The sequence below is a fragment of the Carcharodon carcharias genome, chromosome 8, assembly GCF_017639515.1.
Source record: "Carcharodon carcharias isolate sCarCar2 chromosome 8, sCarCar2.pri, whole genome shotgun sequence".
Classification (NCBI taxonomy): domain Eukaryota; kingdom Metazoa; phylum Chordata; class Chondrichthyes; order Lamniformes; family Lamnidae; genus Carcharodon; species Carcharodon carcharias.
The window spans coordinates 157,544,300-157,559,349 of record NC_054474.1 but is presented as its reverse complement, the minus strand read 5'-3'; the positions used below and the strand labels follow the sequence as shown (position 1 = coordinate 157,559,349).

Genomic DNA, 15,050 nt, shown 5'->3' with positions numbered 1-15,050 from the left:
TCTGCTTTGCGGCCGCTCCCAGGCCGGCCTGCTGTACCCACCCGACCAAGGGAAAATCCTGCCCATTATCTCAAAAGCATTACATAAATATAATTTGTTGTTGTGTGCATTTGTATAAGAGAGAAATCTTTTTATCTTCCTTCAAAAAAGCCTCAGTGAATTTTGTAGAATAAGTAGAAAGAAACCTTAAATAAACATCAATAATTCTATTTCCTCTGTTGTTTTGTATGGCATATGGAACAGCCTTAGTAATATGCCCCCCAAAATTTCCACAAGAGTCCCTCAGGTAAATTTCAAGAAAAGTATAGTATCATAAACAGAACTAAAAGGCTTAAGCAGTGTGACTGGTTTATCGTAACAGCATTTTAGCCCTTAAATTTAATAATTTTCTATAATTTTCCTTGCTTACCATTGTACAGCTGTTCGGAAAACTTCAGTGACAGTAGCTGCTTGATTTTCCTCACTTCCTTGTCCATGGTGAAGGCCTCAATGTCCACATGAGCTTGATACAGAATTGTCCCACCTGGGGTCTCATAGATACCTAACCATTTACCGAGAGAAGAAAGAAAAAGAGAAACAGCACAAAAAATTATTGTTGAGTGACAAAAATAATCACTTTTCTGACAGAAACAGAGTTGGGCACCATTCAGTCCCAGCTTGCTCTAAAATGCATCTGTCATTATCTGCTCACTGGGACTCAGACAGTCCACTTCACACCTTGCAGTGAAAATTTCCAGATTCCTTGTTCTATCTGCACTCATTCTGACTAAATGACAGGGTTTAAGCACTGATCCCCCTCAATGTATGCCCAGTGGCCTCCCTGAAAGCCTGTAATTAAACAACTGCCAGTGAGCAGAGAGAAACTCAGCTGTGAAAATTAAGCTGTCACCAAGTCCTCAGTGCAGGATCTCCTCTTTATCCGTTCAAAGGGAAAGCACTTGGAAAAATCTGATTAGGTTTGTAAAATACAGCTCTGAGCTACTTCCTAGGTTTTGCAGTCAGTAGTGGATAAGGAGATAAATTGTTAGAAGAAAAACAAAAGCAAGCAGATTTATCTCTTGATACAGCAAGTTGTGACAATACAGTTTATTTAGCCACTTTAAATATGAGTAAATACTTTCAGATACAAAAATGCACATTTTCTTCAGCAACACAGCTGAATTCAATCTGATCTTCATACATTTAACATGAAAATTTGTATACATTTCAGAAATCATCTTGTTAACCTACGATATTCCTTTTGATATTTCTCAATATTTTTCTGCTAATTCCTGCAAAGAATTTATATTGAGCATTACCACTAAAGCTTCTTGGTTTCTTTTAGGGTCTTAAATTTTCCATTTCTGGCAGGTACACTGTAGATATGTTTATAAAATAGACGATACTTCATCTACATGAGCACTGGTATATCAACGTATATGTGTGGTTTTAGAGTAAGCATTCCCCACAAATTTTCAAAATCAGGCATGTTTCTAGAGAAGTGACAAGTAAAGACCAGGTGAAATTTTGGCCCCTCACCTAAAGTTGTTGGCTTCTTGTTAAGGTATAATTTGACTGCAACCAGTCATGCTACAGTATCTCACCCAGTCGGCCATTCTTCATGTGTGAGCTTCATTTGATTGTGTTAATAGGGTATTCAACTGTCGGAAGCATCACAGATATACCTATTCCGATCCTCATCCAACATTCACACGTATACCTCAACACTGCCATGATGGAAATGACCTAACAATGCAGGGTAAGGATTAAGCCTGGAATCTTCATAATGTGTATAGTTCCTGGATTGGATAATTCAAATTTGTTTAGCACAAAACAGCTTTGAATTAACAGGAGTAAAGTTTGTAGGAGTAAGAGTAGATGATGTCAAACACTTTCAACTCAGATTATGGTCACCTTTATTACCATTTATCCCCAAGGTGACACCAAGGCTGGGATTTTCTGGCCCTGTCGTGGAGGAACTTGCCCCGGGAAATTTGGCAGCCCAGCCAAAATTCTGTTGACTTTCGATGGGACAGCAAAATCCCACCCCAGAACAAGGAAACTAAAGAAATACATTATAATCAATGATTGTAATATATAAAAAATGCCTGGCAGTGAGTTTAAAACAAAAAAAGGTCTGGTCTTTTGTTCAAGTTCACAAACCATTCAATTTTCATTCTCAGTGTTGATATAAAAAAAGCTACCTAGCCCATGGCTCCGTTTGGTAATAAAAAGAGATTGCTAATTAGAAATTTGGGTTTGCCTTCGTCCATAGGCAGCATGGAAACCAGATACTCCTGAATGCAGCACCTGAAATGAGTGGGTCGTCTTATGAGGAAAGGTTGGACAGACTGGGCTTATTTCCACTGGAGATTAGAAAGAGTGAGGGGTGATTTGATTGAAGTATACAAGATCCTGAACGGCCTTGACAAGGTGGACCTTGAAAGGATGTTTCCTCTCGTGAGTGAGTCCAGAACTAGGGGGCACTGTTTTAAAATTAGGGGTCGCCCTTTTAAGACAAAGCTGAGGAGAAAATTTTTCTCTCAGAGGGTTGTGCGACTTTGGAATTCTCTGCCTCAGAAGGTGGTAGAGGCGGGGTCACTGAATATTTTTAAGACAGAGGTAGAGAGGTTCTTGTTAGGCAAGGGAATCAAACGTTATCAGGGTGAGATGGGACTGTGGAAACACAAGATCAGCCATGATCTTACTGAATGGCGGAGCAGGCTCGAGGGGCCAAATGGCCTACCCCCGTTCCTGTTTCTTATGTTCTTATGTTCCCTACCAGGTTTATGGCAAACCAATTTCCAGTCTTCAAAGAAACATTAAGCCCCATAGTAGTATAAACAGGCCTAATGGCTATTTTAAACAATCACCAGGGATGCCTTAGCACCAAATCAACATGGATGTGAACATGTTTCTGATGATGTTTGGGTCTAGGAGGCTGAGTCCCAAAATTGGACCATTTTGTACCAGTTTTCCACCAAGGAAATAAATGCAATGAGGTCCAATTTCACTCCCTACATTACTGAAACACTCCCAAATAATGAGTATGGAAATAAAAAATTATAAACTGATGACAGTTTGAAAGCAATTTCTCTGTATTTATGTAATATAAAGGGCACAATTCCTTTTTTTCAATTGCTGAACTCTGACCCATTCATGACCTCACTGTTTTAAGTCTGTAAGTTAGGAGAATAAGATATCAAACTGGGATGATGTTTCCTAAGTTTATGAAGTCCAGCTAAATTTAAACAAGTCAAACATCGGCAGTATGGACTATATCACCAGAAGTTAAAAGTTGTCATGGCACTGATTTAAATTTTTACAATGTCCATCACCGATATTTTAAACATTCAGGAGAGTTTATGCTTCTGATAAACTATACAACATAAAATGTAAACTTGAATCATATTCTACAAGCCACAATGTGAAACAATCAGTACAAACTTCAATTTTGGAGAACAGTGGGTGATCCTCACTTATAGTGGGACTTTATAAACTGTGATTCATTGTACAATGCAAATTGGATCCTGTCCTACTATTATTTACAATTGTAAGAGTTACTGCATAACCACTTTGTCTTTGGACCTCTGGGGGTTTGAAAGCTTCTGCATAATACAGAAAATGTTAGCTTAATAGAAAGGTAACACTTTCATGATAACTGTATGTTATTTATAACCAACATAGCAGAGACTCTAACATTTTCAGCCCATTAAGTGGGAGGGGTACAAGGTGCTGCTCCATGGTTCTGAAGCGCAGGTCATCAAAGACTGACCTACAACTCAACAAAAAAAAAAACACCATTTAAAAAAATGGTGACTTGTAAAATGTTTTGTAAAGTACCATTCCTGTAATGACCACATGCTTCAAATAAAATTTTAAAAATCCTCCTTTAATATGCATTCTTCTCTCTCTGGTGCAGGAAGATTTCATGCATAGTGGAATCACAAGCCGGTTAAATTTGTTTACGATGTCATGACATACAGCACAGGGAGGAAATTATCTACACAGATTTTAAATCCCCTCCTCCACAACCGACATTCTCTGTCTGAGAGCATGTTCTGTCTGACAGCCTGCTCTCAAGATAGAGAGATATCTTTGTAATCTTTCCGAGACTGGCAATTTAGTGCCAATTTGTGCTGAATTATAGGTAGTTTTGCAACATGGACCAGTAAGTACAAGGAACTGTACCAAGACAGCCCAAACTCATTTCGTAAAGGACCCTTACAACAAGGGCAATGAGGAAGCTTTTTTCTTTTTGATCCGGAGTGGATTCAGATCAAATGACCACAAACATGTAGTGAAATTGGTGTATGCTAGTTGCGCGAAGTGGACAGGTAGCGAATCAGCAGCCACCGTGACATGACGCATTTTCTTTTCCATCACATAATCAGTAATCAAAATTAGAGATGGTCTTCTGAGTAGGGTAGTGGAAGGCAAAACCTTTGAGTCATTCAAGCAAGGATTAAGTGACATGAGGGAATGTAAACTTCAAAAAAGAAAATTACTGGTAGATGACCTCAGATGGGCCAAATGGCTTCCACTTTGTTAGCTGTAAGGGTCCAACTTCAACTGAGTTTGGACCAGTTCTTGGTGCTTAATGATCCAAATTACTGAACTGAACTCTATAAAACCATAAATTAGCACTAAATTGCTGATCTTATTGATATAAATTACAAAGATAATTGGTATGGAAAATAGAAAAGTCATAATTGGCACAATGGGACTGGAACTTGAGATTGGATTTGAAGCACATTTTTAGGAAAGAAAGAGTAGGAACTTTACCCTGCATCTGCTTATATTGTGCTATGGCTGACTAAAAAGTGCTTAACGCTGACATAGAGGGACGTATTCAGTGGCGGCAATGGGAGTTTCGCCTGCCAATTAGAGAGACAGTGAGAGCCCTGAATCACCTCCTTTGGGCAAGACCCACTGCATTACATGCTGATTATGTGGGCAGTGGCGGGCCTTTGCAAGGATTAAGGACCCCAGGGATGGATGTGCTGCCTGATGAGAGCTGCAAGCCAATCAGAGACCAGCAGATCTTCAATGATTGGCAGCGCTAGCACTGGGAGAGTGGTAGCTGCTGCCGATACTACATCAACTGGAGGCCTAGGATCGCCATGGAGCCAGGCACAGGTGAGTGTTGGCAGAAGGGGTGCCATAGAGGACGGTGGGGAGGGGTGGGTTGGCAGCAAGGGCGAGAGGGAATGGCTCTCACCAGACACCCCCCCCTTCCTGATGCTGGGTCCCTCGATCAGGCACAGAGTGCTTTTGAACGAGTGACCTGTCTCCCTCGGAAGCCCGCAAGCAAATGCGCCAGGGTTTATTTTTCAAGCTTCCAGAATGGAGAGCTCCCCCAGTGGGCAATAATTCCCACAAACGTAATCGGAGCACTGGCAGGAAGGTGATGGGGTACCCACCCGGCACTCTCCTACCTGATTAAATGCCACCAGAGTTAAGAACTGTGTCAGGTACAGGAGTCAATTCAGAGCATTATTCCTTTATTACTATAGTGGAGATTTTTAATACCTTTTTATGTTAAGGACAGGGTGGTCTGGCAAGTAAGGAATACCTGAAGAGGCTTACCAAGGACACAGATTCTAATGGCATGAATCAGCAGAGGGCCTGCATGAGCTAGGACAGAATGGAAGCAGAGTGAAGGCAGGCGCTGGAAAATGCCACTGTTCAGGACAACTGGAATTTGCTTTCTCTTTCCTTCAAAGTTTTTTTTATTTCTCTTTGAATCTTAGTGGGGAAAATTCAGCCAACTACAATGGTAGCAATTGTTTAAACAGTTTTCAGCCAAATTCATCACATCCGCCAGTCAACAGAGCATAAACAATGAATATTCTATTAAAATGTAGTTTTCTAACCAATTATACAGAGTGAATCTGACAAGTAGTTTATTGGTGGATAAACAAAAAAAAGATAAGTAAACTTTGGAAGCTAGTAATCTTCGTACAGTTTGGTCTAAAGACAGTGAATTTTAGTCTTCCATCAGGAAATGAAGGATGACACGTGTAAAAATTAAGTAATTGCTTGTCAGAACCAAGTCAAATAATCTGTTCACTTCATGCTGATAGGCACTCAGCTTTATTGCAGATTTGATGCACTGCAGGTCCCTGATGTTCTCTTGTGAGCATGGATGTAGCAAGAGACCAAAGCTACTGGAGTTATTGCTAGTTTCACTCAGATCAGTTGTTTTACAGGGCAAAAACCCACAAGATTCATAATTCTGGTCAGGGAAACAGAGAAATCAGTTCAGAGATGCCGCAGCTAATTTGCCTCAAATGAAATACAATGCATCTGTCAAAAAATTAAATATGCGAGGCCAGCATTTGTTGCCCACCCCTAATTGCCCTTGAGAAGGTAGTGGGGTGAGGCATCTTCGTGAAATGTTGTAGTCCATCTTAACAATGAGGCATGATCCTGACAGCACACCAACAGTCAAGTCAGATTTGTTCTTATTACAGTAGTGGCAAAGATATTGACTTTCTCAATCAAGAAAATGGGCAGAGTCTCCTGGTCCTGCCTGCGGCACAAAGCTTGGTGGGAGGCCAAAAATCAGTTTCCCTACGGTAGGATGAACTTATGCAATTAAACTCTTGGGATTTTAAAGTCGGGTTGAGCTTCCTAACAAACAATGTCGGGAAGGTCTTTTGCATGCATTTTCATGTCACGGACGCTCATTAAAAGGCCAGCTTGCCAGATTTAAGTGCTCCCTCCAAATTAAGTTCTCCACCTGCATGAAATTAGAACATTCACATTTACTAATGCATATAAGTGGCATGCACCTGGAGAGGTAGACTTCTTCTTGGACTTTGAAGTGAGTAGCTGCTTTGTTAGCCTTCTTGGGGACTGCTCAAAAATGTCAGCCTCCTGACTGAGATTGCGTGCCGGTCGGCCAAGTTTGCGAAGGCTGGACAGGGGAGGCATGCTAAGCGGGAAAGGATGGAACAGAGGTTGTACAGTGGAGGCAGGCTAAGTGTGGAACGGTAGAGTGAAGGCTATGCACGGAAGGCAGCTTAAGTTGGGGGGAGGGTGTTGTGAAGACTGGACAGGGGAGGTTGTCCAGGAAAGGAAGCCAGACTATACCAGGGCTTGTTTAGGAGAGTAAGCATGTCACGCGTGTCTTGGTCCTATTGTAGGGTGGTGGATGGTCTCTCTGGATGCTGTAGAAGGATGGATCTAAAGGGCATAGTTCCTGAGTTCAAGAATTTGCTCCTAAGGTTTTGTGAATGAGGGTACTGGAAGGCAGAGGGTACAGTCGCAGTCAGAGGATGAGTTGGATCAGGTAGTATGGAAGTGCTAGGCTCATGGGTGGGTAGTGGATGGTCTGTGTTCCTCCAGGAAGTCCTTCATCTGGAAGGGGAGGGGTGGAGTGGGGATCTAAATGGAAATTGACAAATTGGTGTGCTCTCCTGAAGAAGGCACCTGTCACCTTCCAGATGTACTTATGCATCACTGACTGGGAAATGCTGCAGAGGTCCCCAGTGGAAACCTGGAAGGAGCCACTGGCAAAGATGTTTAGGGCAGTGGTGACCTTTAATGCCACTGGCATGGTGCCACGGCTATTACGGGCTTAGTAGCTCTGAGATGGAGGCTAATCTACAGAGAATGTGCTCAATAGACGGATCACTGCAATTCATTCACAGATCCACTGAGACCTAGATGATGCAGGCTCCAGGCAACCCTGCCTTTCTACTGGCGCACACCCAGATGAGGAGGAACTGGCGCAGGTTAGCCCAGGGCCAGGACAAGCAACAGCCTGAACAGCAAGAGGCAGCGGTGCCTCAAGAATGTCAGAGTGCTGGCGGCTAGGGGCTAGTGTGATGACAAGCATTTGCACGGTCTATTGCAGGCAGTGCAGCTACCTGCAGGTGAGTGAAAGGCAATGTTGGCGGCACCTTAGGATGCCCCAGAATGTGGTTGCTCACATCTGCCAGGTTCTCCATGTCCGCAATGACTTGGAAGCAATCCCATGCCGGTGGCATTAAAGGTCACCACTGTCCTAAACATCCTTGCCAGTGGCTCCTTCCAGGTTTCCACTGGGGACCTGTGCAGCATTTCCCAGTCAGTGATGCATAAGTACATCCGGGAGGTGACAGATGCCTTCTTCAGAAGAGCACACCAATTTGTCAATTTCCATTTAGATCCCGAGAGCCAGGCAGCCACACCGTTGGGTTTTGCAACAATCGCAGGATTCCCACAAGTGCAAAGCATTATTGACTGCACACATGTGACACTGAGAAGCCCTTGGCATCAGCAAGCCACATTCATCAATAGGAAACTCTTCAGCTCTTTGAATGTGTATCTGTTATGTGATCATGTAAGACAAATCCTGCATGTTTGTGCTCAGTTCCCAGGGGGCTCTCACAATGTCTACTTTCTGAACCACTCCCAGGGGTCACAAGTTTTTGAAGGACTTCAGCAATTGCTGGGTTGGCTCCTTGAGGACAAGTGATACCCCCAGAAGATCCAGCTGCTGATGCCAGTTCACCATCTGCTGAGTGCCGCCGAGGAGAGCAACAATGCTGAACATGCCACCACAAGGGCCACCATTGAGCAGACAATAGACCTCCTAAAGATGAGGTTTAGATGGTTGGACTGCTCAGGGACAGCACTTCCATAGAGAATGTCTTGGCTCATCATTGTCTATTACACCCTGCACAACCTTGGGCAACAAAGGGAGGATGTTTTGGCTGAGGAGGCATGGAGGAGCGAGATGTCTCCTCTGACGGTGAGGATGGGGAAAGGGAAGGTGATGACGAGGGTCAGGATGTTGTGGAGGCACGTGCAGAGGCCCTTGCAAAGGTACAATGTGACAGACAGGCCTGTGACAATCTAATAGCTAACATTTCAGGCAGAATAAGCTGCCAATAAATCTCCTTTACTATTTGGTTTTCTATATTCTGCTGGCAGGTCACAGCTCCTTTTTTGTAACATACATTATACTTTGCTCCCATGTACCTTAATTTATTATAGCTGAATTAAATTTCACTGCTTAATGTCTGCCCTGCTGGTGTTGTGATCCTTTGCATGTGCCAAACTGTGCAGACCCCTCGCGCCAAATGTGCACGTCAGAACCTGCGTGGTACTCTGTTCTCCTAAGACCTCAGGCACCTGCAAGTAGAAATGAGATTTTTCCCGTGCGCTCACAAAGTCCGTATGCATGGCACAATGGAAACAACATGAAATCTTATCTTGGCAGGGACGCACTCATGTCACCCTCATACCTGCTCCCAATGGAAGCAGACCTTGCAGAGAGCTTTCAGGTGGAACCAGAAATATGGGTGCACAGGGGAGAACATCATGTGTAGAAATATTCGGCCCCTCATGCTCACTCCTCCATGCGGCTTGATCAGGGAAGTTCTTGTTACTGGTCCCTGATCTCTATTTGTCCACAGTAACTCCATATCCTTTGACATCCTTATCATTCTGAAAAGTTTAGAGGTTACTTTGCAGTCCACTCAATGACAGTGCCTCACTTGTACTACGGGGTGTTGAGTACCAACCACTCATGACCCTCCAACTGCAAAGACTCCAACAAATCTCAATACTAGATTCTCTTACAATTACCGTGAGACTGTGCTCCATCATTCTGGACACCCCAGCCAAGTTAAACATCTTTCCTGCATGGACCCTGCAGAGCCCTCTAAGAGCATTTGATGCTTCAAGTAGATAGCATCACAGTCCTCCACATGGTCCAGTGCACAAGCCCATTCTACTCACTCTCAACTGATGGAATAATACCCCATCCTTCAAAGATGTCCAGTGCACCTTGGTTGCAATCCCTTTATGTGAGATCCATTCCTACCCTTGATAAGGAGGTGAGCAGGAGATGCAATGACCTCGTTGCACACTCTGCGCAAACATTATTCTCAGAGCTCCAAACCTGGTGAGCTGAAAGTAATAGATTGCATGATGCATGCCCACGCTGCCCACGCAAATGATGGCCAGCACTTAAGCATCCTCATATCGGAACATTCAGTAATCACAATGCTGATAATATAAGATAAATGACTATATAGGAGGACATTATTGGATTCTGATGGAGGACTGAGTTCTAAGCCCTTAAATGCCTGTGACCATTGTAGCAACTAGCAGCAAGAGTCCAGGACACTTTCAAACAGTGCATGTGAACACATATTTACCAGTGCCAAAACCATATATAATGGTCGCATACCCACGCCACCTATGTGCCTTCAAAACTTCATCTTTCCTTTCCTTTTCTGATGCCTAGGCAGGCCTGACATCCACAGTTATGGTGGAGGCAGCCTGCTGACTGCTATGTCTTAATGACTCAGATGACTTTGGTGGGTGTCCTCTGGTGGCCCAAAGCCCAGAGGGCTCGGCCTGCTAAGGGTCTCTTGCACAGGTGTAGGTGCACCCTCCTCAGCCTGACCTGGAAGCGGCAATAGGGTCATTGCCAGAGGGGAGGTTGAGTGGCTGGGCACCCTTGGAATGTCATGGGTGAAGCCTCTGGGGTGCCTTACTGGCGATCATCCGCCCTGTGGGTACACAATGGCACCTGCCTGACTCCTTAAGAAGAAGGGGCAACTGGATGGAGGTTGAAGTGCTCTGTCCCCTGCTTGCCTAGCCACTGCTGCACTGTGCCCACATCTAAAACGACCGAGTGCATATCTGGCAGGCACTGTGTACCTATACTGGACCCGAGTCTCCAAGATGGCCACCATCCTTTCCATGGAGGCCGCTAATGCTCGCATGCCAGATCCACAAAAGCAGACAGAATGTGGACTGATTCCTCCTGACTTCAGTCCAGTCCGAGCAGGGCCTCTGGCGTCTTGGCCTGATGTTCCCCTGCCTTCTCTGCATCTCCAACATGTCATTATGGCTGAATACAGAGGCTCATCATCTGCATGGGGTTCCAGCAGTCCCCCCAGTATCAGAGACCTCAGCTGTCACTTTCCTCTGCCAGCCGTGGATCCATGTCTTTGATGTGACTCTGAGCCTATGATAGAAAGTGTACCACCAAGATGAATGTCTCTGCATTGGTGGAGGGTGCAGGTGAATGCTGTGATGGTGCATCCTCTGAGGATTCTGAGGCATCATCCTCAGAGGTGAGTTTGGAGCGGCGGGTGGTCTCTTTTCTTTGCCTCCACTTTTTTTGCTGGTACTTGGAATAGAGAAGAGAAAGATTTAATGGATGCCCAAGCAGGGTCCTTTACCTATGTCTCACTCTGTCAGCATATCTGACAACTGCAGATTGGAGGTATCCTCACTGGCTTCCTGGAGGAGTCCTGTCTTGCCTTCAGCGCAGGCACAATCTGATTCCTCCAAAGAAGAGTCAAAAGGACTTGAAATGTTAACTCTGCTTCTCTCTCTGCAGGTGCTGTCAGACCTGTTGAGTTTTTCCAGCATTTTCTGTTTTTGTTACAGTCCCACTCCTCCTTGGCTATTTCTGTAGCCTCCTCTTCAAAGGAGTTTAGGAGTTTAATATCTGGAAGGCCGTCTCCAGTCTTGGCCGCTCCCTGTTATTGTGTGCATTCTTGTCCTACAGACAGAAAGGACTGCAGGTCAACCCAATGGGTACATGAACAGCTTAGGAACGTACATGCCTTTGCCAGCTCCTGAGCCCTCCCCAGTAAGCAATTAACAAGCAGGATGTCCTCCAACTGATAGGAGATTGCGAGCACGAAGTGGCTGCCACACATTCTGTGTACAGCCCAAACTCCTGTCTGACATCTCTGTGCAATTGCATATTTACAATTCCTGATGTCCTGATGAGTGTCACTTTGCGGTGGGTAGGTGGTGCCACTTACCCTGGTAGAGCACAGCACATTGTTCATTTTTTTTGATATTGCTGGCTGTTATCTTGTCTAAACCTAGACCTCTGTCTAGGCCACCATGGTCAGATGAGAGGGCATCCTGCTGCCATCCCTGGGAAAGAGCACCTCCCGCCTTTCCTGGACGGGCTGGGTGAAAACCTTTAGGGAAGCTTCACTGAACCATGGGACAAAACATTGTCTGTTCTGTAACATTCTGTTATTTGCAGTAGGTCTCCCCTGTTGGAATCAGCCAGACTGATGCTCCTAGCTTACAGTGAGTGAATGGCTCTCTGAGTGCCCTTTAAATTGGTGTCAGGACCTACGACCCCATGAGGTAATGGCGGGGATGGCAACTTCCTGCCTGCCCCTGCCGTGGGGCTCGCCATGCTCTCACGAATGCATATGTAATGAGCTGAACAGCTTGAGATCGTAATGGCCAGCCAACCCGTCACCCAACTTATATTCCAGAATGGAAGATACCACCCAACATTTATGCTTGTTAATATTTTTTAAATTAAGTTAGTGAGAAATATTACACCTTAGCACATCTCTCAGCCATATCCCAAAACACTTGACACAAAATAAATGAATTATGCAATCATTTTTATGTAGGTAAATACGCAAGCTAATAGGTGGACATCAAGATCCTACAAACAGCAATCAGATGAACAACCAATTGATCTGTTTTGTTCATGTCGGTTGAAGGAAGAATATTGATCAAGACAAAAAGTGAATTCCCTGCTCTGCTTTGAACAGTACTGTTCTGTTCCTGAAAGCCAGTTGGTGAACATGAGAAACAGAAATAGGAGAATACCATACGGCCCCGTTCCGCCATTCAATGTGGTCATGGCTGATCTTTTGTCTCAATTACACTTTCCTATCCACTCCCCATATCCATGATTCCCTGAGAGACTAAAATCTATCTATCTAAAGTTTAACATGCATATTCATGTAAATGCTTAGTTCGATATTTTATTAATTGAAAAATGAACAATATGCTGCACTCAGCCAGGTTAAGTGGCACCATCTATCCACCGCAAAGCAACACTCATTAGCCTTAAAAATAATCAATGATGGAGCATCCAAAGCACTCTGGGATAGAGAATTCCAAAGATTCACAGCCCTTTGAGTGAAGAAATTTCTCCTCATCTCAACCCTAAATGATCGACTTCTTACCCTGATACTGTGCTCCTGTGTTCTAGATTCCCCAGCTAGCAGAAACAACCTCTCAGTTTCTATCCTGTCAAGCCCTTTCAGAATCTTGTATGTTTCAATGAGATCACTTCTCACTCTTTAAAATGTTGGATAGTATAAACCCAACTTACACAGCCTCTCATCATAGGACAAGGATAGAAACTGAACCAATCTTTATATGCTTTTATATTTGTTTATAGAATTACACAGTACAAGCATACATCACCTAACCTAATGACCACAGCTTCAGTCTATGTCTATTTATAGTGATTTATAGGAATCACTAGTTAATGCCCACCACATGCATACAATTAAACACAGTTAATATACAATTAACCAGTACCATGGGTTCTTTAATGTCTTGAAGCATTGGAACTAGCAATAAGGCCCCATTCAACATCTTATCCAAAGGATGGCATCTCAAACTGCAGCCATCCTTCAATAATCTTTCAGGTGAAACCAATTACAGCCGTCCTTCAATAATGCACTGAAGTGTCAACCTACATTATAAGCTCAGCTTGGCCTAAATAGCCAAGTGGTTATGGTACTCGGTTTGTAACCCTAAGATTAAGAGATCAAGAGTTCAAATCTCACAATGGCAAACTATGAAACAATGTAACTTCATCTGAAACAGATGGAAACAGGTTTACTCAAAAAAAAAGAGTATCAAGAGTTCAAATCTCACAATGATAATCAGGAGTTCAAATCTCCCAATGGCAAACTATGAAACAATGTAACTTCATCTGAATAGGAACAGATGGAAACATGTTTGTACTCAAAAGAGTTACATTTAGCTTGGCCTAAATAGCCAAGTGGTTTTGGTACTGGGCTTGTAACCCCAAGATCAAGAGTTCAAATCTCACAATGGCAAACTATGGAACAATGTAACTTCATCTGAAACAGATGGAAACGTGTTTAAAGAGCTTGGCCTAAATAGCCAAGTGGTTATGGTACTGGGTTTGTAACCCCAAGATTAAGAGTTCAAATCTCACAATGGCAAACTATGAAACAATGTAACTTCATCTGAAACAGATGGAAACGGGTTTGTACTCGAAAGAGTTACAACAAATTATCTTTAGCACTTGGCCTAAATAGCCAAGTGGTTATGGTACTGGGTTTGTAACCCCAAGCTCAAGAGTTCAAATCTCACAATGGCAAACTATGAAACAATGTAACTTCAGATGGAAATGTGTTTTGCCTATGGCCATACTAGTCTGAAAACGCCCGATCTCGTCTGATCTCGGAAGCTAAGCAGACTCAGGCCTGGTTAGTACTTGGATGGGAGACTGCCTGGGAATACCAGGTGCAGTAGGCTTGGGCTTGGCCTAAATAGCCAAGTGGTTATGGTACTGGGTTTGTAACCCCAAGATCAAGAGTTCAAATCTCACAATGGCAAACTATGAAACAATGTAACTTCATCTGAAACAGATGGAAACAGGTTTACTCAAAAGAGTATCAAGAGTTCAAATCTCACAATGGCAAACTATGAAACAATGTAACTTCATCTGAAACAGATGGAAACAGGTTTACTCAAAAAGAGTATCAAGTGTTCAAATCTCACAATGGCAAACTATGAAACAATGTAACTTCATCTGAAACAGATGGAAACGGGTTTGTACTCGAAAGAGTTACATCTTCTTTACCTAACTTGCTTGGCCTAAATAGCCAAGTGGTTATGGTACTGGGCTTGTAACCCCAAGATCAAGAGTTCAAATCTCACAATGGCAAACTATGAAACAATGTAACTTCATCTGAAACAGATGGAAACGTGTTTGTACTTGAAAGAGTTACTTTTAAGCTTGGCCTAAATAGCCAAGTGGTTATGGTACTGGGTTTATAACCCCAAGATCAAGAGTTCAAATCTCACAATGGCAAACTATGAATCAAGAGTTCAAATCTTAAAGCTTGGCCTAAATAGCCAAGTGGTTATGGTACTGGGTTTGTAACCTCAAGATCAAGAGTTCAAATCTCACCATGGCAAACTATGAAACAATGTAACTTCATCTGAAACAGATGGAAATGGGCTTGTACTCGAAAGAGTTACATCCACTGATAAGCTCAGCTTGGCCGAAATAGCCAAGTGGT

General features: G+C 43.4%; 1 protein-coding gene and 1 non-coding gene across 2 annotated transcripts in view; one reads left to right on the top strand and one right to left on the bottom strand.

The window, feature by feature from the left end:
* Positions 1-15,050, bottom strand: part of ass1 (argininosuccinate synthase 1) — a 176,963-nt gene that overhangs the window by 23,923 nt on the left and 137,990 nt on the right. The window contains exon 12 of the mRNA XM_041193714.1: positions 410-541. Coding sequence (XP_041049648.1) covers positions 410-541 — 132 coding nt within the window. The remainder of the gene's footprint in view (positions 1-409; positions 542-15,050) is intronic.
* Positions 14,162-14,280, top strand: LOC121281670. The gene has a single exon (XR_005943912.1). It is a non-coding gene; the product is annotated as a 5S ribosomal RNA (ribosomal RNA).